This window comes from Gorilla gorilla, chromosome 19 (genome assembly GCF_029281585.2).
Source record: "Gorilla gorilla gorilla isolate KB3781 chromosome 19, NHGRI_mGorGor1-v2.1_pri, whole genome shotgun sequence".
NCBI lineage: Eukaryota > Metazoa > Chordata > Mammalia > Primates > Hominidae > Gorilla > Gorilla gorilla.
Genome location: NC_073243.2, coordinates 16888979 through 16913789, shown reverse-complemented (window position 1 = coordinate 16913789; position 24811 = coordinate 16888979). Strand labels below are relative to the sequence as shown.

Genomic DNA, 24811 nt, shown 5'->3' with positions numbered 1-24811 from the left:
TTCCTCCTGGGAGGCGGAGCTTGCAGTGAGCCAAGATCGCGCCACTGCACTGTAGCCTGGGCGACGGAGCGAGACTCCATCTCAAAAAAAAAAAAAAGAATTTCCTCCTGGGAGATATGGGGAAAGCTTTTAGATCTCAAGTGAGTTTCCCAGAGAGAACTTGGCCAGGCAGCCCCACCCACCCTCCAGTATAGCACTCCTTCTGGTTGTTCTCTGGTTCGTCACAGCCCCCTTGGCTGTCTCATTCCCAGCACTCTCAGCTCCAGGCTCTCTGCCTTCTCCCTACTCCGCATCCTCTTTCTTTTAAAGCATTTGCTTGAACCAGGGCTGATTTTACCCCCAAACAACATGTGGCACTGCCTGGAGACTTTTTTTTTTTTTTTTTGAGAAGGGGTCTTGCTGTCTTGCCCAGGCTGGAGTACAGTGGCTCGGTCACAGCTCACTGCTTCCTGCAACTCCTGGGCTCAAGCGATCTCTGGAGACATTTTGGATTGTCATGACTTGGAAGGCGGGTGCTGCTGGTATCTATTCGAAAGAGGCCAGAGGTGCTGCTAATCATCCTCCCGGGTACAGGACAGTGCCCCCCCGCCCCCCGCCCCCACCAGCCCCAGCAAAGAAGGAGCCAGCAACAGTGTCAATAGTGTCAGGGTCGAGAAACCCTGCTTTTTTGCTGCTGTTGTTTGTTTTTGGTTTTAAATCCCCTGTTCTACTTTGAAGGTTAAAAGGAAAGAACAGCATGCTGATGAGCTGATGCCAAATCCACTTTTGCTACTGAGACCATTTAGGGCCCAATTTCAGGATTTCCAGGTGGAACCTCCAACCCTGGTAAAGCTGCCCTTGGTGTATGTGGCTATGAGAAAGTGCTTAAAGCTTCAACCTAAGGCTGTGCTGAGTGGGCCTGGTACCCAAGACATAGAGACATTCTGTTTGGTCAGAGAGAGAGAAAAGGGCTGCAGAGTTAGGTCAGAGGTCAGCCCTAAGATGGTTACCCTAAAATGAAAACTGCTTTGTAAACCTGTGGTAAATACCAGATGAAAACTTTGAGGCCGGTTGTGGTGGCTCACGCCTGTAATCCAGCTGCCCAGGAGGTTGAGGCAGGACAATCACTTGAACCCGGGAGGCGGAGGTTGCAGTGAGCCGAGGTGGCACTACTACCTGGGCAAAAAGAGTGAAACTCTGTCTCAAAAAAAAAAAAAAAAGCTTTGAGATTTGCCTCGTGTTCTCAGGATCCTGGCGTCTGTACTGTCTTTTATAACTGTTTTCTCACACTCTTGTTTTGCAGCGTGTTTGTGACAGTATCTTACTTACTGTTCTAGATTGTAGGATCCTTGATGACAGAAATGACCTTACATTCTTCACGGTGTGTGAGTAGGCCCTCAATTAACATTTGCCTCACGAATCAGTGAACTAACTCCTCTTACCTCCCTTGGCTCAGGTTTGCAGTACCCGAAGCCCTGAGCACAATACAGAAAGCTGAGGAGGTTCTGTCGCTGCACTGTGGCCCATGGGACGATGAAATCCAGGAGCTCCAGAAGATGAAATCCTGTTTGTTGGACTTACCACCTACCCCTGTAGGGCCTGCAGTGTAGGGTCCCAGGAGGATTTTGACCCACAGAAAAGGAGGCCATGGAACACAAGTTAAAGAGGTTTTGCTGGCCAGGTGTGGTGGCTCACGCCTGTAATCCCAGCACTTTGGGAGGCTAAGGTGGGCGGATCACCTGATGTCAGGAGTTCAAGACCAGCCTGGCCAACATGGTGAAACCCCATCTTTACTAAAAATACAAAAAACTAGCCGGGCGTGGTGGTGGGCGCCTGTAATCCCAGCTACTTGGGAGGCTGAGGCAGGAGAATCTCTTGAACCCAGGAGGCGGAGGTTGCGGTGAGCCGAGATCGCTCCACTGCACTCCAGCCCAGGTGACAATGTGAGACTCCATCTCAAAAAAATAAAAAATAAGAGGCCGGGTGCGGTGGCTCACAGCTGTAATCCCAGCACTTTGGGAGGCCGAGGCGGGCGGATCACAAGGTCAGGAGATCGAGACCATCCTGGCTAACACGGTGAAACCCCGTCTCTATTAAAAATACAAAGAATTAGCCGGGCGTGGTGGCAGACGCCTGTAGTCCCAGCTACTTGGGAGGTTGAGGCAGGAGAATGGCATGAACCCGGGAGGAAGAGCTTGCAGTGAGCCGAGATCGCACCACTGCACTCCAGCCTGGGCGACAGAGCCAGACTCCGTCTCAAAGAAAAAAAAAAAATATTAAGAGGTTCTGCTGCCAGATGTGGGTTCTGTGGGTCGGGTGTGGGTTCTACAGACCAGGTGCGGATTCTGTGTAGGTTCTGCAGGCCCAGTGTAGAGGCTCACACCTGTAATCCCAGTACTGTGAGTTGGCCAGGTGCGGAGGCTCACGCCTGTAATCCCAGTACTTTGAGACGCTGAGGTGGGAGGATCACTTGAGCCCAGGAGTTCAAAACCAGCCTGGGCAATATAGTGAGACCGTATCGCTACAAAAAAATTTTTTTAATTCACCAAGCATGGTGGCACATGCCTGTAGTCCCACCTACTTGAGAAGCTGAGATAGGGTCACCTGAGCCTGGTAGGCTGAGGCTGCAGTGAGCCAAGATCGCACTACTGCACTCCAGCCTGGGTGACAGAGTAAGACCCTGCCTCAACAAAAAAAATAACAGGTTCTGTTGCTGCTGAGCTTTCGTCAGGAAGATAAGACTTTCCCAACAGTCCGAAGCCTAGGATATGAGGGCTGGGGAGGACTCAGAAACCGTTGCAGTCAGAGAGACACCTATTTTGGTGAATATTTTTTGAAATAGTTAAGTGGCCTCCAACACAAACTCCCAGTTCCCAGAAAAGACTTAAAACTAATATCTGGAGATTCCAAGTCCTTTAAAAGGATTTTAGCTGATCTGCAGGCATCTGGATGTTAGCCTGGGGTTTTGGCTGGATTCCGCCTCGCTCAATGATGATAGTCTGTTTCCCTGGAACATTCCTGTGGTTTTAGTAGTAATGAGATGTGCGCACCACTCCAGTGGGAACTGAAACTCTTAGTAGTTACATTGTAATTAAAAAATAATTATAAAACAAGAAATCAGCAAGCCTGCTTACCTCCAGAGACACACCGTTCCACTTACAGTATCTAGCTTCCTCGACTCCTTTGTTAAAATCGTGGAGTATGAACTGTGACTAGAGAAGTAAATATGGAGCCGTTTTATTGAGCAGTTTCCTCCAGGGATGACGGCTGTCAGTGTGTTTCCTGCCAGTTTTCCAGTCCTTACTCTCTGCCCTTCATTCTGTACTCTTGGCAGAGTCAGTAACCAACCACTAATAAAATCAAAGTTGTAGTAAAGACTTTATAACACATATGCCCTCCTTCTGAGTTGTTGGGGGTTTTTTTTGTTTTTTTTTTTGAGATGGAGTTTCACTCTTGTTGCCCAGGCTGGAGCGCAATGGCGCGATCTTGGCTTACGGCAACCTCTGCCTTCCGGGTTCAAGTTATTCTCCTGCTTCAGCCTCCCGAGTAGCTGGGATTACAGGCGCCCGCCACCACGCCTGGCTAATTTTGTATTTTTAGTAGAGACGGGATTTCACTATGTTGGTCAGGTTGGTATCAAACTCCCGGCCTCAGGTGATTTGGCCTCCCAAAGTGCTGGGATTACAGGCGTGAGCCCGGCGCTTTTTTTTTTTCTTTTCTTTTTCTTAAGACAGAATCTCCCTCTGTCACCAAGGCTGGAGTACAGTGGCACAGTCTTGGCTCACCGCAACCTCTGCCTCCCAGGTTCAAGTGATTCTGCTGCCTCAGCCTCCTGAGAAGCTGGGATTACAGGCATGCGCCAGTACGCCTGGCTAATTTTGTATTTTTAGTAAAGACGGGATTTCTCCATGTTGGCCAGGCTGGTCTTGAGCTCCCGACCTCAGGTGATCCGCCCGCTTCGGCCTCCCACAGTGCTGGGATGACAGGCGTGAGCCACCGTGCCCGGCCCTGAGTTCTATTTGTTGTCAAGCCTGAAAAGAGACTCCTTTTCTCCACCAGACCTCTCCAAACTGGCGAGTAGAATACAGACAGTATGAGAACTGGAGGCTGCAGGGGATTCTAACAATGCTGAGGGTATGGACGTTGCTGTTTGTGGTTCAGATTTAAGAGACAGAAGGCAGAAGGTAGGGATGATGGCTGCCTTCCACCAGGATGTGTAGCGACAGCCCAGACCCTGTTCCAGTCAGAAGGTTACGGGATTCTCTAGGTCGGAACCCTGGTTGCTGTGTTACCACTGGTGACCAAGTAGTTCAGGTGCATTCGTGGAAAAGAATGCTAGATCCATGCTGCTTTTGAAAGCTTGCCCACCCTCACCATGCCCAAGTGCCCATTGGTTGCCATTGCATTATGATCAGGAAATCAGTAGCCCCAGAGATACCTGGCAATAGCTTTGTGAGAATCTGGAATACAGTTAGCACTCAAACATTTGTAGAATGAAGGGCAGTAGAATTATCATTTTTCCTCCTGTCTAATAACTGTGACAAGGGAGTGGCTGGTGACTTTTTTTGGTAGAGCTTTTTCAAGAAAAAGTTTAGTAAGAAAAAGTTGAGTCCTGCAGAGAGTTCGGTAGTTATTCTACTTCAGACACTGGCCATGTTTCATGTTCTTCAAAAAACCCAGTTATACTTTGGTTTTTTGTTGTTTGAGACGGAGTTTTGCTCTTATTGCCTAGACTGGAGTGCAATGGCGTGATCTCGGCTCACTGCAACCTCCTCCTCCCGGGTTCAAGTGATTCTCCTGCGTCAGCCTCCCGAGTAGCTGGGATTACAGGCATGCACCACCACACCCTGCTAATTTTGTATTTTTAGTACAGACGGGGTTTCTCCATGTTGGTCAGGCTGGTCTCAAACTCCTGACCTCAGGTGATCCGCCCGCCTCGGCCTCCCAAAGTGCTGGGATTATAGCCATGAGCCATCACACCCGGCTGTACTTTGTAAAATAGGCATACCTCCTTACAAAGAATATGTTCAGAATCTTTACGTATCGGGTCCATTTCCTTAAGTTACAAATGGCCTCTCCTATCTGTCCATATGTTGTTTACGAGCATGCTTCCCTGATTATGGGGGCAGGAAATGGCCTCCTGGGAGGATCGCTGATCCTAGTACAGAAACACCCCCAGAGCAGAGAAGCTGTCCGTGCATTATCCAACACAGGTCACTAAGAGTTCTTATAAACGGTGACTTCCTGCAGTGTTTAGATAAAACCAGACTAGAAGTAGAGGACCACCAAATTCCTAAAGAGCTGTTTCTCTTCATATGATATTTAGCGTAGCTCAAAATAGGAGGAGGAACGAAGTAACAGAAGTTAAGGATAAAGCTCTTTTATTGTATGCATTGAAACCTTACAGGGGCAGCCTTTGTGTCCTGTGGAATCTGCTGTCCCTCAGGTTTTCTTCTAGGGTATTGGAATATTAAACTGGGGTATTAGATGCCCCTGGGGTCCAGAATCTTGCCAATGAAGAGAAGGGCCCCCGTGTCTGTGTCCCTCAGTACGAAGATGAAAGGCTGGTTAAGGTGATAGTCCAGCGGGAAGGTGAGGTGGGCAGGCTGCAGCCCTGGGCTGGGGGTGGTTCCCGCCCCATCCTCGTTCCACTCGAAGCCAGCCCGGTGTTCCACCTGAGTCAGCTTGATGGGTTTGCCTGTGATCTTGCTAAAGTCTGGTGAATCAAACAAGGATTGCAGCTCTGTAGAGATGGAGAGAGATTTCCGTTAAAACCCTGCCTTCCCCAACACCCCAACCAAGGGATCCCATTGCAAGTAAGCTGGGATGGCACAGCACTGTTGACTTTCTCTGAGGCCTGAAGAGGTCGGAGCTGACCGAGGGTGGAGTGACTTGCCCAGGAGCACTTAGCAAGTTAGGTCAAGACGAGAAAACAGGTCAGACGGACTCGTCTTGAGAGGCAGTGTGGTGAGCGCCTGTTAGGGAGGTCTGCTCGTGAGGCTGAGGAATGAGTCTGATGAGAGAAGGCAGTTCAGCCTTCCCTTCTGGCACGATGAGGATTAAGGACTCATCCACGGCCCCCCTACAAGCCCGTGGAGCCCTTGTGTTCTGCTTAGCACAGTGGAAGGCCCAAAGACCCTGCCCCACCCCATCCACCCACCGAGAGTGAAAGGGTCTTCAGACATACTCATCTCCTGCAGGGGCTTGGTGACTTCGCCTTCGTAACTCAGCTTCAGCTTGGGGACGGTCAGGACCGCCTGCACGGTCTTCAGTTCTCGGTCTATGTCATGAACGAACTCGGAGGTGAGGCTCTCCTCTATCAAGGTCAAATTCTGGGTGACTTTCAGGGGCAGGAAGAAGATGATACTCATGCTTCCGGTCAAGGGCAGCTGGGCAATCTGAGACAAGTGAGAAAGCACGTGATTAGTCCCTTCAGAGCCCAAAAGCCGGGGACAGACACAGCCAGGAGCTGCCTTCCCTCTCCCGTGGCGGGGCCCTGGTCTCGTCCTTCATCCAGCCCCTCATCTATTTAACAATTCCCCTTCCAGGTTATAGCTTTCTGGCAGTGAGCCATCTCCTGAGGTTTCTTCAGAAAGGATGCTGTTGGCCTTTCTTACCTTGGCCTAATACCAACTGAAGTTGTCTGCTGAAAGAATGTTCTCCTGTGGTTTAAGGAGCTAGAATTGAATTTCAGGTCTTTATTTTCTCCCAAAGTCCATCGGCCAACATCTACTGCTCATTTGTTAAATAGAGAGCACTGGACTAAGACAGGGAGAACCGGGGATAGGAATACCGAAGGGGCCGTAAGAGGGCTTGGAGACTTCACCCCATCCACCCACCAAGAGCAAAAGCCTCCTTTGAACAGAGGCTCTTAACCTAAGGTCCATGGAACAGATGGTGTCAGGGATCCCAAGAGTCTCCGAAATCGTTGACAGAAACGTGTGTGCACACCTGGTGGTGCTCCCCCGGGTTTGAGGCACTGTCGTCAGATTCCCAGAGAGATCCGTGTGATAGCCATGGCCCAAGAAAAGTTAACAGTTACAGACTTAGAACTAAAAGAAGTCAGGTACGCTGAAAGCCTTAGAATGCCAACGATTGGCCGAGCGTGGTGGCTCATGCCTGGAATCCCTGTGTTTTGGGAGACCGAGGCAGGCGGATCACCTGAGTTTGGGAGTTCGAGACCAGCCTGACCAACATGGAGAAACCCCGCCTGTACAAAATTAGCCAGGCATGGTGGCACACGCCTGTAATCCCAGCTACTCAGGAGGCTGAGGCAAGAGAATCGCTTTAACCCAGTGGGGCGGAGGTTGTGGTGAGCCGAGATCATGCCACTGCACTTCAGTCTGGCCGACAGAGCAAGACTCTGTCTCAAAAAAAAAAAAAAAAAAAAAAAAATGCCAACGATTTGGAGTTTGTCATTATTTTTCAAAGTTTGGCTTTAAATTCTAGAAATAGGAGTCTCAAGAAAGAGAACAAACATGTGGGTGCCCAATCTGAGGGCCCATTTCCTATTACCTTATTCGTCCTTACAACAAACCCTGGGAGGGTAAGTGTTGGTAACAATCCCCTGCCCCATCTTAAGAGGAGGAAAGCTCAGAGATGTTATTAACCCGCTCAAAGTCACACAGCAGGCGACATGTAGACAGCTGTCGGATCTCAAAGGTCATTTTATTCCCACTACCCTGTTTTGCTTCTCTATCCTCTCCCTCCACCCACCCCCCACCCTGCCCCTATCCCTACAGACCTTGCAGCTGAGATCTGAATCCAAGCCATAGCGTAAAACAGCCCTAGGGTCCGACATCATGGGGACCCTCACGGTCCTCTCTTCATCCAAGTGGAAATCCTCGAGGGAAGTCTTTCTGGAGTCAAACTTTGTTACCCACTGCCCTGGAAAGAAGTGAATGACATAGTCTGAGCCCCAGGAGACCAGAAAGACAGTGGCGCCATGCTGTGTCCCCAGAGCACGTTGTTAAAATTGCCTGACTCAAGGGAGCTTAGCTGTCAGGGGCTATGAGGCCTCAGGGAATAGGCCTATCTCAGTGTGTGTGGCTTGGAGCCTACAGTTATTTCCAGGACCCCGAGTACTCTTCACCAGCAAACTCCGATGGCAAGACGTTGATTTGATTGATTAGACTCTCTAGATTGTACACGTTCTGTGATAGCCTGCAGGAAAAGTAAAGTGGTAGCTGGGCGTGGTGACTCACACCTGGAATCCCAGCATATTGGGAGGCCGGGGTGGGTGGATCACTTGAGGTCAGGAGTTTGAGACCAGCCTGGCCAACATGACAAAACGCTGTCTGTCCTAAAAATACAAAAATGGCCAGGCACGGTGACTCACGCCTGTAGTCCCAGCACTTCGGGAGGCCAAGGTGGGCAGATCACTTGAGGTCAGGAGTTTGAGACCAGCGTGGCCAACATGGCAAAACCCCGTCTCTACTAAAAATACAAAAATGGCCGGGTGTGGTGCCTCACATCTGTAATCTCAGCACTTTGGGAGGCCAAGGTGGGTGGATCATCTTAAGGTCAGGAGTTTGAGACCAGCCTGGCCAACATGGTGAAACCCTGTCTCTACTAAAAATACAAAAATTAGCCGGGCGCAATGGTGGGTGCCTGTAATCCCAGCAACTCCGGAGGCAGAGACAGGAGAATCACTTGAACCTGGGAGCCAGAGGTTGCAGTGAGCTGAGATCACACCACAGCGCTCCAGCCTAGGCAAAAAGAGTGAAACTCCGTCTCAAAAACAAAAGTAAACTGGTGTGCACTCCTACAGCAGTGTCTCTGGGAGATAGTCAAAGAAGGTCTGAGCTGGGAAGGACCTCTGAGGTCCTCTGGATTACGTCCTCTTGTAGCTGAAAACAGGCCGAAGCCAAAGAGGTGAAGTAACTGGCGGACACTCTGGAAGCCAGCTGATGGCCGAGCCCCTTTAGTTTAATGTGACCTATAATATCCTGGACCCAGAGCTGTTCCTTCACTCACTAGAGATCAGTGCTTGAAGTAGGAAGCCATTCGGATTTTCTCCAAACTCGGGGGCCGTTCTTGCTGGTGCCTCAGATGGTTACAAAGCGTTTTAAGGGAGAGTTTGCCCAACCCCTCCCCCTACCCCAGGCCACCCCACAAGGCCTTATCTGAACGGGGCTGGCCCCACACTAGGCCTGTGGAACAAGCTCCAAACACATCACCACAGCCTAGAAGGATGTCGTTGGCCACCTGCCATGTCTTGGGTACAGAACTAGAGCTGTTAGAAAACTTGGAGACAACATAAAAAGGTGTCTATGAAGTAGGTGTATTATCCTCAGGTTAAAGGTGAGGACGTAGGCCCAGAAAGGTTATGAAATGTGTGCTGAGTTCCTCAGCTAGTACAGGCAGAGCTGGGATTTAAACCTTGTCTGATTTGGCCAGCGCAGTGGCTCACGCCTGTAATCCCAGCACTGTGGGAGGCCGAGGCGGGTGGATCATCTGAGGTCAGGAGTTTTCGAGAACAGCCTGGCCAGCATGGCGAAACCCCATCTCTACTGAAAATACAAAAATTAGCTGGGTGTGGTGGCGGGCGCCTGTAATCCCAGCTACTCGGGAGGCTGAGGCAGGAGAAGCACTTGAACCTGGGAGGTGGGGAGGCTGTAGTGAGCCAAGATGGCACCACTGCACTCCAGCCTGGGCAACAGAATGAGACTGCATCTTAAATAAATAAATAAATCTTGTCTGATTCAAAAGCCGGGAAAGCCCCAAACAGACCCAGTGTTCATTCTTCCTCCCTCTCTGCTCTTCTGTCTCCACAACTCTCTCACTCTGTAGACATTCACGCCTTGCCTTGGATTTGATGACAAGCAGATAAGCTTCAGGCAAGCACAGCTCACAGATCCTCCCCCAGCTGTGCTCCAGACTCCATGCTGGGCAAGGTCTTTGACACCTCCCTTTCCAAGCCCCCTCTGATGTCTGCCATCCATCCTTGGTCAAACAAGAAGTGGGAAGTTGGACATGGTAATCCCAGCATTTTGGGAGGCCGAGGTGGGAGGATCACTTCAGCTCAGGAGTTCAAGACCAGCCTCAGCATCATAGTGACACCCTGTCTCTTAATTTAAAAATAAATGTAAAAGGGCCAGGCGCGGTGGCTCACACCTGTAATCCCAGCACTTTGGGAGGCCAAGGCAGGTGGATCACGAGGTCAGGAGATCGAGACCACGGTGAAACCCCGTCTCTACTAAAAATACAAAAAGTTAGTAGGGCTCAGTGGCGGGCGCCTGTAGTCCCAGCTACTCGGGAGGCTGAGGCAGGAGAATGGTGTGAACCTGGAAGGCAGAGCTTGCAGTGAGCCGAGACCACGCCACTGCACTCCAGCCTGGGTGACAGAGCAAGACTCTGTCTCAAAAAATAAATCAATGTAAAAGGGCCGGGTGCGGTGGCTCATGCCTGTAATCCCAGCACTTTGGGAGGCCAAGGTGGGAGGATTACTTGAGCCCAGGAGTTCGAGACCAGCCTGGGCATCATGGCAACACCCTGTCTCTTAATTTAAAAATAAAAAGGGCTGGGCGTGGTGGCTCAAGCTTGTAATCCTAGCACTTGGGGAGGCTGAGGCGGGCAGACCACCTGAGCTCAGGAGTTCGAGACCAGCCTGGCCAACATGGTGAAACCCCATCTCTATTAAATACAAAAAATTAGCCGGGAGTGGTGGTACATCCCTGTAATCCCAGCTACTCTGGAGGCTGAGGCACAAGAATTGCTTGAATCTGGGAGGCGGAGGTTGCATTGAGCTGAGATCGCACTGCTGCACTCCAGTTAGGGCTACAGAGTAAGACTCCATCGAATTAATTAATTAGTTAAAATACAGTAAAGTAAATGAAAAAGAATTGGAGACGCGCTCACCCTTGAAGTGCGCCACACCAAGAAGGAGAATGCTGATCTCATCGGGAATTTCCTTTGTGGACCTGGCGAGCTTCCCTTTCATCTGCGCCTGCACCCAGTTGTTGATCTCCTGCAGGTCCAAGCGAGGGTTGCCCGTCAGGACTCTGGGCCTGGTCCCATATGACTTTTCCAGAGGTGCCACAAAGCTGGATTTTATGCGCAGCTCTGAGAAGAGGCAGAGCAGAGGTTAGCGTATGAGACTCAACGACAAGCATCCCGTCTTTGAGAGCCTGCCAGGCTCGGGTTCTGGTTTACCGCTCAGCAGGCCCTGACTTCCCAGCCAGCATCTTCCTGTGGCTTGCCAGGACTTCTGCTGGCATCCCCAGGCACTGGCCAGGGGGGCAGCAGATTCCCCACATCGCGCCACTGCCCTCCCTGCCCCTCCCACCGTCTCCTGCAGCCCACTTCCTCTTTCTGAGCCTCTTTGGGCTCACGGGCCCTTCCTCCACACCAGTGCCAGGCCAGGCTTGAGGACACATGATCTATTGTTTAGAAACGGGCCGAGCGCGGTGGCTCACACCTGTCATCCCAGCACTTTGGGAGGCCGAGGCGGGCAGAATACCAGGTCAGGAGATCAAGACCATCCTGGCAAACACGGTGAAACCCCGTCTCTGCTAAAAATACAAAAAAGATTAGCCGGGTGCCTGCAGTCCCAGCTACTCGGGAGGCTGAGGCAGGAGGATGGTGTGAACCCGGGAGGTGGAGGTTGCAGTGAGCCGAGATCGCTCCACTGCACTCCAGCCTGGGAGACAGAGTGAGACTCCGTCTCAAAAAAAAAAAAAAAAAAAAAAATAGACCCCCCCAGCCTGCAGCATGGAGCCCACATGCCTCAGGCAGCTTGGGCTGCAAAGGCGACTCACTCTTCTCAAAGACGATCCGGGAGGCACTCTTGAGGTTCTTCTGGGGGGCAGTGACCATGTCAAGGAGCTCCTTATAGGTACCGTGGATGTCTGGGCTGCTGATCAAGTCATAGTAGAGAGCCCGGTGAATGATGGATTCTGTTCGCTGCTCCGCTCCTGCCAGAGACAAGGATGTGGACGTTGATAACTGCACACCAGGGCCCCAAATCAAGCCCCCTCCCAGAACACAGACACTATACTCATCTTTTTTGTCTGCTGAGAGCCCAAGTAGGCTGATCTTCAAGACAATCTAGGTGGCCAAGGAATTTTCATCCTTAGAGATTTTCCTGAAGTAGGTTAAAGGCATCAGGCCTGGAAGGTGGGAGTGAGGGAGTGAGAGGTACCAGTCCCTGTACTTCTCCCATCATAGCCCTTAAGATTATTCTGGCGGGGCGCGGTGGCTCACACCTGTAATCCCAGCGCTTTGGGAGGCCAAGGCGGGTGGATCGCTTGAGCCCGGGAGTTTGAGACCAGCCTAGGCAACATGGTGAAACCCCGTCTCTACTAAAAATACAAAAATTAGCTGGGCATGATGGCAGGTGCCTGTAATCCCAGCTACTCTGGAGGCTGAGGCAGGAGAATTCCTTGAATCCGGGAGGCAGAGGTTGCAGTGAGCCGAGATCGCACCACTGCACTCCAGCCTGGGCGACAGAGCGAGACTCCGTCTCAGAAAGAAAGAAAGAAAAAAAAAAGACTATTCTGTAGTGAGCTGGTATTAGTTCCCCTGTGAACCCAGCTGTGTCCTCGGTCAGGGCAAGCCCACACCTGCTTGTTTGCAGTTACATCACAGGAACCTAGGCTAGCACCGGCTTGGTTAAGGAATGCAAGAATGTGCCTTGAAGTCACTGTGTCAATAAGCGAACCCTGAGGCCAAGCGCCATGTCAGTGGTGCCCAGCCCCTTTCGGGGAGCTGGGGAATTGTGTGTGTGCAGCCCCTGAGCTCCCGCCTGCACTGCTGGGGCCCCCCAGGCCGAGGAGCTGGGGAATCGTGTGTGTGCAGCCCCTGAGCTCCTGCTTACACAGCTGGGACCCCCAGGCCAGGCCCCTGGTGCTACTTCACCCCTCCCTGAGCTGAAATGTCAATAAACTCAGCCACGTTTACGCAGAGGCCACAGGGGGCCTCTCCAGGTCTGCCTGGGGCTTCCTGCATCTGAGCACTCACCCAGCGAGAGGGCCGAGAGGGCTGTGGCCACACTGAGAGGAGACAGGAGCACGTTGGTCGTGGGGCTCATGCTGGATCGCACCCGGTACAGGTCATAGCCGAAGTTGGAGACAGCCGCTGCCAGCTTGTTCACGGGGACTTTGAAGAAAGGATCCTCCTCCTCCACCAGCGCCCCTGTGCTGTCGGGGTCTGGGGAGCCCTGGCAGGAGACAGGAAGTCTTGGGTTTGAGTTCAGGGACTCGCAGAGATGCACAGGGACTGACTGTCTCCTCATGGCTTTGTGTAGGGTGGTGGTTCTGGCCCCTTGGGGCTGTCCTTCCTAATTTTTCTGTGTTTGGCCTAAAACGGGAATGAGTTTTACTCCCTGATCACGCATGAGCTCTCTGCGGAGAGACAGCGCAGAAGAGAGATTAGCTGTTTTTTTTTATTTGAGACAGAGTCTTACTGTGTCACCCAGGCTAGAGTTCAGTGGCGCGATCTCAGCTCACTGCAACCTCCACCTCCCCGGTTCAAGCGATTTTCCTGCCTTAGCCTCCCAATTGGCTGGGATTACAGGCATGTGCCACTGCGCCTGGCCTCATGGCCAGGTTTAAACACTTGTGACCTATAAGCTGAAACCTATGACCCACTTTTTTTTTTTTTTTTTGAGACGGAGTCTCGCTCTGTCGCCCAGGCTGGAGTGCAGTGGCGTGATCTCCGCTCACTGCAAGCTCCGCCTCCCGGGTTCACGCCATTCTCCTGCCTCAGCCTCCCGAGTAGCTGGGACTACAGGCGCCCCCCACCACACCCGGCTAATTTTTTGTATTTTTAGTAGAGACGGGGTTTCACCGTGTTCGCCAGGATGGTCTTGATCTCCTGACCTCATGATCCACCCACCTCGGCCTCCCAAAGTGCTGGGATTACAGGAGTGAGCCACCGCGCCCGGCCCCTCACTGCAGTCTTAATCTCCTGGGCTCAAGTGAGCCTCCCACCTCAGCTTCCCAAGTAGGTAGTACCACAAGCACTTGCCACCACGCCTGGTAATTTTTGCTTTTTTGTAGAGACGGGGGTCTCACTATGTTGCCCATGCTGGTCTCAAACTCCTGGATTCAAGGGATCCTCCTGCTCCGCCTCCCACACTGCTGGGATTACAGGCATGAGCCACCGTGCCCGGCAGAACTGAGTCTTTTTTATTTCTGCCCATTGCCAGCACCTGTCAAGTAGGTGTTTGGTAGATGAGAAATAAATGAGTGGCCACGTGGCCCTGTAGAATGGGTGTTTTTATCCCATTTCATAGGCAAGGAAGCAAAGACTGAGGTAAGGGTTGTCTAGGGTCACAAAGCTAGGAGGGAGACGCAGAATTCATACTCTGACCTCACGAAAGTCCAGGGCTCTCGCCAAGATGCCCAGCTGCTCTTGTCCCTCAAGGGTGGGCCACCGCCAACACTCACCCCATAACACTCATATGGCCCAGGCTTCCCTCCATGTGCCTGTATCTGCCTTGGGAACCCAGCTGCGCCCTTTCTGGGCAGGAGAGAGGTCACTCCATACCCTCACTCCCTGCCACAGCCTGGTCAGTATCCGAACAAATGTCCGGGAACATGATCTGCTCAGTGGAGCCCCCACTAGGAAGACAAGGTAACGAGAAAAGATCCTGGCCAGGTGCGGTGGCTCACACCTGTCATCCCAGCACTTTGGGAGGCCGAGGCAGGAGAATCACTTGAGGTTGGGAGTTCGAGACCAGCCTGACCAACATGGAGAAACCCCGTCTCTACTAAAAATACAAAATGAGCCGGGCTTGGTGGTGCATGCCTGTAATCCCAGCTGCTTGGGAAGCTGAGGCAGGAGAATTGCCCTGGACTTGTTAAAAGTGCTTCAGATTTTTACTCTTTTGGGATCTTATTCTTGTCCCTACTCCATCCCCTGAAAGGCAAGGCAAGACATTTTCTCTCTGTTTTGCTGCTGGAGAAACTCCAGCCCTAGAGAAATAAAGGCCCAAGCCTGGCCTGGAACCTGGGTCTGGGTTCCCTGTCCTGTTTCCCGTGCTGCCTGCCAAGGAGGGGCTGGGAATGCTGACCACGCCCTCCCCGCCCGCCTACTGACCTCCTCCGGGGGGCTGGCAGGGTTCTGGCAGCCGCTGTGCCCAAGGAGGGCTCCAATGCAGAGGAGTAGCACCAGGGCCTGCATCCCGGGGCCTGCAAGAAAAGAACAAGGCAGCAAGCCGCTCTCCCCCGACACTGCACTGCCCCGCTACCCCTTCCTGGCCACCCCAGCCAGGACCCAGGGGTTGGGCAGGGTAGTCACTTTCCCCCACCCCCTGCAGCGACCACCCCTCACCCCTCCAGGCCCCCAGAAGTTGACCCTCAGCTTGATGGCCCATCCCTCCCAGCAAGGTTCTCCCGCCCTCCCCCTGCCTCAGGGCCCACAGTCATACCATAAGCTTGTGCTTTTGTTCCACTGTCTGCGTCAGGGGACCCTCCTTTAAGCCTAAAGCTTTTATTTATTTATTTATTTATTTATATTTTATTTTTTGAAACAGAGTCTGGCTCTGTCGCCCAGGCTGGAGTACAGTGGAGCGATCTTGGCTCACTGCAACCTCCGCCTCCTGGGTTCAAGCGATTCTCCCGCCTCAACCTCCCAAGTAGCTGGAATTACAGGCACCTGCCACCATGCCCGGCTAATTTTTTGTATTTTAATAGCGATGGGGTTTCACCACGTTCATCAGGCTTGTCTCGAACTCCTGACCTCAGGCTATCCACCCGCTTCAGCCTCCCAAAGTGCTAGGGTTATAGGCATGAGCCATTACACCTGGCCCCTGAACCAATAGCTTTTAAAGATCCAGAGCAGTGGGGCCCCAGCCCCAGCAGGGCTTCTCCACATGGAGTATGGCCCAGCACAAGTATATGCTAAGGCTTTGTCCTGGAGGCAGCTGACCCACTCCGGTGATAAGACTTTGGGCAACCCCTCCCAGGAGAATGGGGCAGAACCCAGGTCTCCTCCATGGAATCACCGGATACCAAGCATAGAGGCACCCAGTCCGGCACCTGCTATCCCTCCAAATTCTCAAGCTGTCTTTGGATTTCTGTGGCCTCACAAGGCAGCTCATTCCCTTCTCCCACAGTTCCCTTTCAAGAGCTCTTCCTCCCATGGTTAGGAGTGCAGGGCCTAGGGTCAGAGAGCCTGGGTTCACATTTCAATTCTGTGTCTTTTTTTTTTTTTTTTTTTTGGGGAGACAAGATCTTGCTGTGGTGCCCAGGCTGGAGTGTAGTGGCTATTCACTACACAACCATAGCACTCCGCAGCCTGGAACTCCTGACCTCATGTGATCCTCCTGCCTCAGCCTCTTGAGTAGCTGGGACTGCAGGCACATGCCATCACACATGGTCTCAGTGCTGTCTGTGTCTTAGTAGCTCTTTAAATCACCATTTTTTCTCTTGTAAAATGGAAATAAAATAACCTACTATTAAAATAAAACGACTACCGAGCACAGTGGCTCACGCCTGTAATCCCAGCCCTTTGGGAGGCTGAGGCAGGCGGATAGCCTGAGGTCAGGAGTTCAAGACCAGCCTGGCCAACATGGTGAAACCCCATCTATACTAAAAATACAAAAAGTAGCCAGGCGTGGTGGCAGGCCCCTGTAATCCCAGTTACTCAGGAGGCTGAGGCAGAAGAATCACTTGAACCCGGGAGGCAGAGGTTGCAGCGAGCCGATTATGCCACTGCACTCCAGCCTGGGCAACAGAGCAAGACTTAGTCTCAAAAATAAATAAATAAATAAATAAAATAAAATAAATTAGCCAGGCATGGTGGCACACACCTGTAGTCCCAGCTACTTGGAGGGCTAAGGCTGGAGAATTGCTTGAACTTGGGAGGTGAAGGTTGCAGTGAGCCAAGATCGCACCACTGCACTCCAGCCTGGGCAACAAGAGTGAAAACTCCATCTCAAAAAAAAAAAAAGGCCAGGCGCAGTGGCTCACACCTGTAATCCCAGCACTTTGAGAGGCCGAGGCGGGTAGATCACCTGAGGTCAGGAGTTTGAGACCATCCTGGCCAACATGGAGAAACCCCATCTCTACTAAAAATACAAAAATTAGCTGGGCGTGGTGGCGCATGCCTGTAATCCCAGCTACTTGGGAGGCTAAGGCAGGAGAATCACTTGAATCCAGGAGGTGGAGGTTGCAGTGAGCTGAGATCGCACCACTGCACTCCAGGCTGGGCGACAGAGCAAGACTCCATCTCAAAAAAAAGGAAAAAATATGTAGAATCTGAACAGCGTTGTCTCCCCTGCCCTGGCCCCCACACATCATCCTTCATTATCCGTTTATCTACACAAACATCCACCCACACAGCACACGCACTTTTGACTTCCCAGAACAAAGTGGATCAGAAAATTTGCGAGTACTTTGTGTGATTGTTGGCTCTCGTCCTTCAAATTAAATCAGATAATCCACTGGACAATATCGTGAGGCATGAAAGAAGATTGCCTTTGAGTTTACTCAGCTTAAGGCAGGACGGGCAGCAGGAAGCAGCCTGGTTTTCTTTCTAAACCCTGCCTGGAGCCGCAGACCTCCGCGTTCCCAGCCAGCTACTCTTGCACGTGGCTGCCCTGACGTGCAGGGAGAAAACTTCCGTGTAGACAACAGGAAAAGCTTTCTGCAGCGCAAGACAGAGGCCTCACCACCATCCAGGCCTACAGCTGGTCTCCACCCGGCTGGGGCCAGCCCCACCCAGCTGCCAGGAGCCTGCCTCCCCTGAGCCTCTGCAGACTGGTTTATTAGAGACCAAAAATTCAGTGAGGTACACAGGAGGCAAGGCGACAAGAGGAGTTGTTAGTTCTAGTTCCTCTGGCCCAAGTAAGAAATTAAGGGAGGAGACAGGCTCATCCCGGCATAGTTTTTTTTGTTTTTGAGACAGAGTTTCACTCTTGTCGCCCAGGCTAAAGTGCAGTGGCACGATCTCAGCTCAGTGCAACTTCCACCTCCCGGGTTCAAGCAATTCTCCTGCCTCAGTCTCCTGAGTAGCTGGGATTACAGGTGCCCGCCACCACACCTGGTTAATTTTTATGTTTTAGTAGAGATGGGGTTTCACCATGTTGGCCAGGCTGGTCTCGAATCCTGATCTCAGGTGATCCACCAGCATCCCAAAGTGCCGGGAGTACAGGCGTGAGCCACCATCCCTGGCCATTATCCTGGCATAGTATTTAAGGAAACTAAAGTCACAATTCAAATGGACTTGAAGGAGCGACTTTAGTCTCGGTCCCTACAGAATCTAAGCCCAAACCCCAGATCCGGTGGTAGATGATTGTCACAATGTGGGTAGGCTGAGGTGAGGTGAGGGAGCCTGGCAGGGAAGGGACATGGGTCCAAAGGTGGCCCTGAGCTAGACACAGGGACCCGGAGTATTAACGGCAAGTCTGAATCCTCCACTTCAAGCCATCTGGATAAGAGAAGAGGAGAGATGATTGAAAACCCTACAAGGGCAGTGAAAGGGCAAGCGTGGGGGTCTGCATGGACGCCCCTCAGCACACACGCAATACCCTGTCCACAGTGGTTGCTCATGGGCTGAGCAGGCGACCGCTGGCTGGCTGCAGCCACAGACAATGATGCCATCCTGTCCAAAGGGCAGTATCCAAGCCCCGCTCTCGTCCTAGCAGGCGGGGGAGGGCTCAGGGAGAGGTAGATACCCTCCCTGCTGGGCCAAGGTCAGGCCTTATTTTCTGACAATTGCCCACATCAAGAAACACAGAAACTTTTGTGATCTTGCCTCCACGTTAGGCGGATCAACTCAAGCCAATACATGTGTTTCAGATTAAGCCCAGTTAGGAGACAAACACCCTCCACCGCCACCTCCCCTCTTCCCAGAACCGCACAGCCTTCAGCCACATGGCAGTGTGGCACCTCCCCCTCCCCTGGCTCTCTGGAGGGGATTGAGGGGTCCTCTCTGGCCCACCCATGGTGACCCAGCCCCAAACAATGTTTCCTGAAGCTTTAGAAGCTGAATGAGTCAGCCCAGGGTGCCGTGGAGTTGCACTTCCCCACACCCCAGAAGCAGCAGCCCCAAGAATAGGACTCCCTGCCCCCCAACCCCACGGAACCTGGGGGCTAATGTCGGGTTAGCTAACGCCGGGTGGGGGGCCTAGGCTGGACAGGGGCGGGGTTTCTGGGAATCCTGCTGAGACCTACCCCTCCCGGTGGCTTGGCAGGCAGCAGAAAGGGTGCATCTCGGACGGCCCTTGTCTCCAGCACTGGCAGCTGGGCCCCCATGCCCTATAAACCTGCCGGCCTAAATAGTGGTCATTGTTTGCCAGAGGCCACAACCTCATTGGTCTCCCAGCCTTGACTCATGTAGCCAAAGAGAGTGGGTGGGGGCTGGCTAGAAGGACCCAGCTGTCCTCCATCCCAGCCCTCAGCCAGCAGTTTGGTGATGCTGGGAAATTGTCTTAACAGTCAGCACCAGCTGATTTTGAAAAAGTAGCAGGGAGCCGAGGGAGCAGGGGCCAGGGCTGGGCTGCAGGGTGGCCGCCTTCCTGACTGCCTTTGGTGGAAGCAGCTCCCGTGAGCCTCCTTGCCTCAAGCTCCAGTCCTGGGGTGCTGCTCAGACCCGACCCGGCAGCTTAGCTCCCCTTTCCTCCCCACGACCGCCCCTCCGCTGTTTCCCACTCACTTCATTCAAAAGCCTTTCCAGCCTCTTCCGTCGGTGCAGTGGGATTTGGGGATCACTGGGTCCTGGCCTTCGGCCTTGTCCCCCCAGCTCCCTCTGCCCTCTCTCATCCACTCACCTTTGTGCCCAAATTGCAGGGGCTGCTGTCTCCGCATTTCCTCTCCCTTGCACCCCTCTTTTCTGCTCCCTGGAGTGCCCCTGCCTCTCCCCTGTCCCCCCAGCCCAGGGGAGCCTCTCCCGTCATCCCTGGCATCAGAGCAGCCAGGGAGCTGCTTTACCTGTGGATACGCTGCAGCTCCACACCCAGCCTAGTCCCTCTAAGCCTGCACACTGACGGGGCTCCAGCCAGCACAGAGCTTTTTTTGCTGCCTTCTAATCCAGCGTCCAGCAGGCTTCAGATTACAGCTACTCCTTTCTTAAAGCGACCTGCACTCAATTTGGATTCTGTGATTGCATCACTGTCTCGTGTTAACTTTAACCCACTGCTGCACCACCATCCATTACGCCCAAGGCGCACACATTTGCACACCTTCCTCTTCCTTTAGATTTTCCTTCAGGGGCCGGGCGCAGGGGCTAACGCCTGTAATCCAGCACTTTGGGAGACTGAGGCAGGTGCATCACCTGAGGTCAGGAGTTCAAGACCAGCCTGGCCAACGTGGTGAAACCCCGTCTCACCTAAAAATGCAAACAAAGCTGGGCGCAGTGGCTCACGCTTGTTATCCCAGCACTTTGGGAGACCGAGGCAGGGGGATCACCTGAGGTCAGGAGTTCGAGACCAGCCTGGCCAACACGGTGAAACCCCATCTCTACTAAAAATACAAACAAAATTACCCAGGTGTGGTGGCGCGCACCTGTAGTCTCAGCTACTTGGGAGTCTGAGGCAGGAGAATCACTTAAACCTGGGAGGCGGAGGTTGCAGTGAGCTGAGATCACACCACTGCACTCCATCCTGGGCGACAGAGCGAGACTCCGTCTCAAAAAAAGAAATAAGAAAAAAAGAGAAAAATTTCTCAATATAGTGACAACCTTATATTTCCGCCTCAGTTCTTCCCCTATCACCATAACCACCATCTTGAATTTGATTTTTATTATTTTCATACATTTCTTTTTACTTTTACCATGTAAGTTTTTGTCCCTAAGTGATATATAGTATCAGTTTGCATGTTCTTAAACCTTAGGTCAATGTATCACACTGTTCTTTTTTTTTTTTTCCAATGGAGACTCACTCTGTCACCCAGGCTGGAGTGCAGTGGTGCAATGTCGGCTCACTGCAACCTCCGCTTCCCGGGTTCAAGAGGTTCTCCTGCCTCACCCTCCCAAGTAGTTGGGACTATAGGTGTGCACGAGCACGCCCGGCTAATTTTTGTATTTTTAGTAGAGACAGGGTTTCACCACATTGGTCACACTTGTCTCAAACTCCTGACCTCAGGTGATCCGCCCCCCTCAGCCTCCCAAAGTGCTGGGATTACAGGCGTGAGCCACTGTGCCCGGCCATTGTCTTTTCATTTTTATGGCAGGGGTGTCCAATCTTTTGGCTCCCCTGAGACACATTGGAAGAAGAATTGTCTTGGGCCACACATAAAATATGCTAACATTAATGATACCTTGAGCTAAAAAAACAAAAAACAAAACAAAACAAAATCTCAAAAAAAATCTCATAATGTTTTAGGAAAGTTTATGAATTTGTGTTGGGCTGCAGTCAAAGCTTTTCTGGGTCACATGCAGCCTGTGGGTCACGGGTTACACAAGCTTGTTTTAAAACAAGTTTTTAATTTTAACACCAACATTTTCAATCTTTTCTTTTATAATTTGTGCTTCTTTTGGTATCTTTTTTAAAAAAATCTCTTCTTCCCCGAGATCACAAAGGGATTCATGTGTACTTTCTTCTAAAACGTTTACAATTTTAGGCCGGGTGTGGTGGCTCATGCCTGTAATCCTAACTATCGGGAGGCTGAGGTGGGTGGATCACCTGAGGTCAGGAGTTTGAGACCATCCTGGCCAACATGGTGAAACCCTGTCTCTACTAAAAAAAATAAAAATGGCCGGGCGCGGTGGCTCATGCCTGTAATCCCAGCACTTTGGGAGGCTGAGACGGGCGGATCACAAGGTCAGGAGATCGAGACCATCCTGGCTAACACGGTGAAACCCCGTCTCTACTAAAAATACAAAAAATTAGCCGGGCGTGGTGGCGGGCGCCTGTAGTCCCAGCTACTCAGGAGGCTGAGGCAGGAGAATGGCGTGAACCTCGGAGGCGGAGCTTGCAGTGAGCCGAGATTGTGCCACTGCACTCCAGCCTGGGGGACAGAGCGAGACTCCGTCTCAAAAAAAAAATAATAATAAAATAAAAATAAGAAAATAAAAATAATAAAATATTTACAGTTTTGTCTATTGTATATGTGTTTGTATTAGCTTTTGTTTTGTTTTTTTGTTTGTTTTGTTTTGTTTTGTTTGAGATGGAACCTTGCTCTGTGGCCCAGGCTGGAGTACAGTGGCACAATCTCGGCTCACTGCAACCTCTGCCTCCCAGGTTCAAGCGATTCTCCTGCCTCAGCCTCCTGAGTAGCTGGGATTACAGGAGCACGCCACCACGCCTGGCTAATTTTTGTTTTTGTTTTTGTGTTTTGGTACAGACAGGGTTTCACCATATTGGCCAGGCTGTTCTTGAACTCCTGACCTTAGGTGATCACCTGCCTCGGCCTCCCAAAGTGCTGGGATTACAGGGGTGAGCCACCATACCTGGCCTGTATTTGCTTTTTAAAGCAGAATACTATTTCCAAAAGGATACAAAAAAGAGATGAAAAACACTGCATCCCAAGAGTAGAATCCAGTGACTGGAAATCAGAATGAGAGGAAGGCTTTTCACTGGGTGCTTTTTGTTGCTTTTGAGTTGTGAACCACATGAACAAAATACCTATTCACAAATAAGCAAATCATTTAAATAAGTCCTTAGTAAAGTTTCTGGGCCAGGTGTGGTGACTCATGCCTATAATCCCAGCACACTTGAGCCCAGGAGTTGGAGACCGGCCTGGGCCACGTGGTGAACAATGCTTGCCTCTATAAAAAATAATAATAAATAAAAATCTTAAAATCATAAATTATACGGAAGAGTTCTCTTTTGTCCGACCCCTGTGAGAAGAATGTGTCCTCTCCTGCAGGGTCAGCGTGTCCGGCCCTCAAAGATCCTTCCCCACCTCCTTCTTTTTTTTTTTGAGACGGAGTCTCACTCTGTCCCCCAGGCTGGAGTGCAGAGGTGCCATCTTGGCTCACTGCCACCTCCACCTCCAGGATTCCAGTGATTCTCCTGCCTCAGCCTCCTGACTGGCTGGGATTACAGGCACGTGCCACCACTCCCGACTAATTTTTGTAGTTTTAGTAGAGATGGGGTTTCACCATGTTGGCTAGGCTAGTCTCGAACTCCTGACCTCAAGTGATCTGCCCACCTCGGCCTCCCAAAGTACTGGGATTACAGGCATGAGCCACCGTGCCCGGCTAATTTTTTGTATTTTTAGTAGAGACGGGGTTTCATCGTGTTAGCCAGGCTGGTCTCGAACTCCTGACCTCAAGTGATCTGCCTGCCTCGGCCTCCCAAAGTGCTGGGATTACAGGCGTGAGCCACCGTGCCTGGTCCTCGACTTCTTTAAAAGATACTTCCTTGACGCCACATCCCCTAAAGCCACTGCCCATTTCTCGGTGCTCGCTCAGAGCCGCTCTGGAAGGAGCAGTTTCCTCTTTTGTCTACGCTGCCTCGGCTCCCATTTCCCCCAACTCTAGACTTGTGTCTGTGGCCACTTCTCCACTGAAATTCCTGTCACCAAGTTCATGGGTGACCTTATGTCAACTGGCAGTGGACACCTCCGTCCTTGGCAGGAGGCAGTAGACAGTTCCTCCTCCTTGAAACCCTCACTGTCCACACTCTTCCCTTTTTCTGCCACCTCACACACCTTACCTTTTCTGCCTTCTCTGCTGGCTTGATCCTGGGACCCCTTTTCTTCTACATCTCCCCTTAGGCAATTTCCATCAGTTCCATGACTTTTTTTTGTTTATTTTTGAGACGGAGTCTCGCTCATGTCACCCAGGCTGGAGCGCAGTGGCGCGATCTCGGCTCACTACAACCTCTGCCTCCCAGGTTCAGTCAATTCTCCTGTTTCAGCCTCCCTGAGTAGCTGGGACTACAGGCACGCACCACCACACCTGGCTAAATTTTGTATTTTTAGTAGAGACGGGGTTTCACCGTGTTGGCCTGGATGGTCTCGATCTCCTGACCTTATGATCCGCCTGCCTTGGCCTCCCAAAGTGCTGGGATTATAGGCGTGAGCCACCGCGCCCGGCCCAGTTCCATGACATGAAGCGCATCTGCGTACCCCCAAATAGACAATTCTATCCCTGATCAAATATTCAATTGCCTGCTTGAGATTAAAGATGAATAGATGCCAAGCACAGTGGCTCATGCCTATAATCCCAACATTTGGGAGGCCAAGGCAGGAAGGTTGCTTGAGCCCAGGATGTCAAGGCTGCCGTGAGCTGTGATCGCACCACGGCACTCCATCCAGCCTGGGCGACAGAGCAAGACCGTGTCTCTTGGCCGGGAGTGGTGGTTCACGCCTGTAATCCCAGCACTTTGGGAGGCCGAGGCGGGCGGATCACGAGGTCAGGAGATCGAGACCATCCTGGCTAACACGGTGAAACCCCGTCTCCACTAAAAATACAAAAAATTAGCCGGGCGAGGTGGCGGGCACCTGTAGTCCCAGCTGCTAGGGAGGCTGAGGCAGGAGAATGGCGTGAACCCCGGGGGGCAGAGCCTGCAGTGAGCTGAGATCACACCACTGCACTCCAGCCTGGGAGACAGCGAGACTCCGTCTCAAAAATAAAAAAAAATAATAATAATAAAGACCTTGTCTCTTAAAAAACAACAAAAAACAAAACAAAAAAGAAAACCCGCTATGTTACAGGAAGTCAGAAGAGTTCTGTTTCTTGAGCTGAACCACTATGTTACTGGCAGTCAGGAGGGAGAAGCGTTCGTCTCTTGAGCTGGTGATGGTTGCACAGCGGTATTTGGTTCATGGAAACATTCATTAAGCTTACATATAGTTAAGACTTGTGTACTTTGCATATTATATTTCAACTACAAATTGTAAAGGAAAACACCCCTCAGCAGCTTCCCTTCATACTTGGAATAAAATCCAAACCCTTGCTCTGGTCTGCGAGGACCCTCGTGATCTGGCCCCGCCTGTGT

The 24811-nt window shown here is 51.7% G+C and overlaps 2 protein-coding genes across 5 annotated transcripts in view; one reads left to right on the top strand and one right to left on the bottom strand.

The window, feature by feature from the left end:
• The window catches only part of SMYD4 (SET and MYND domain containing 4), a 50234-nt gene extending 45216 nt beyond the window's left edge, over positions 1-5018 (top strand). For all 3 annotated transcript variants that reach the window (XM_063700498.1, XM_019013310.4, XM_055367124.2), the window contains one exon: positions 1436-5018. In XM_063700498.1, coding sequence (XP_063556568.1) covers positions 1436-1589 — 154 coding nt within the window. In that variant the 3' untranslated portion in view covers positions 1590-5018. The remainder of the gene's footprint in view (positions 1-1435) is intronic.
• Positions 5019-5343: 325 nt separating this feature from the next.
• SERPINF1 (serpin family F member 1) lies at positions 5344-20094 on the bottom strand. 2 transcript variants are annotated; one of them, XM_004058238.4, is made up of 8 exons: positions 19857-20094; positions 15022-15113; positions 12940-13138; positions 11739-11894; positions 10840-11043; positions 7724-7866; positions 6167-6377; positions 5344-5722 (listed from the first exon to the last, which is right to left on the bottom strand). In XM_004058238.4, exons 2-8 carry the CDS (start codon positions 15103-15105, stop codon positions 5463-5465), a joined length of 1257 nt encoding a protein of 418 aa, XP_004058286.4. In that variant the 5' UTR covers positions 15106-15113; positions 19857-20094; the 3' UTR covers positions 5344-5462. The 2 variants fall into 2 exon arrangements, with proteins under 2 accessions (XP_004058286.4, XP_063556569.1); XM_063700499.1 differs by lacking the exons at positions 12940-13138; positions 15022-15113; positions 19857-20094 and adding an exon at positions 12186-12413 and having other exon boundaries at positions 11739-12089.
• Between the last annotated feature and the right edge of the window lie 4717 nt (positions 20095-24811).

Excerpts from the sequence above, each read along its gene's own strand:
- SERPINF1 (XM_004058238.4), bottom strand. The coding sequence starts at position 15,105 with ATGCAGGCCCTGGTGCTACTCCTCTGCATTGGAGCCCTCCTTGGGCAC. Across the intron at positions 11,895-12,939 it reads CCTCTCGGCCCTCTCGCTGG|GAGCGGAGCAGCGAACAGAA; the intron begins GTGAGTGCTCAG and ends TGTCTCTGGCAG. Across the intron at positions 5,723-6,166 it reads CAAGCCCCTGCAGGAGATGA|AGCTGCAATCCTTGTTTGAT; the intron begins GTATGTCTGAAG and ends CCATCTCTACAG.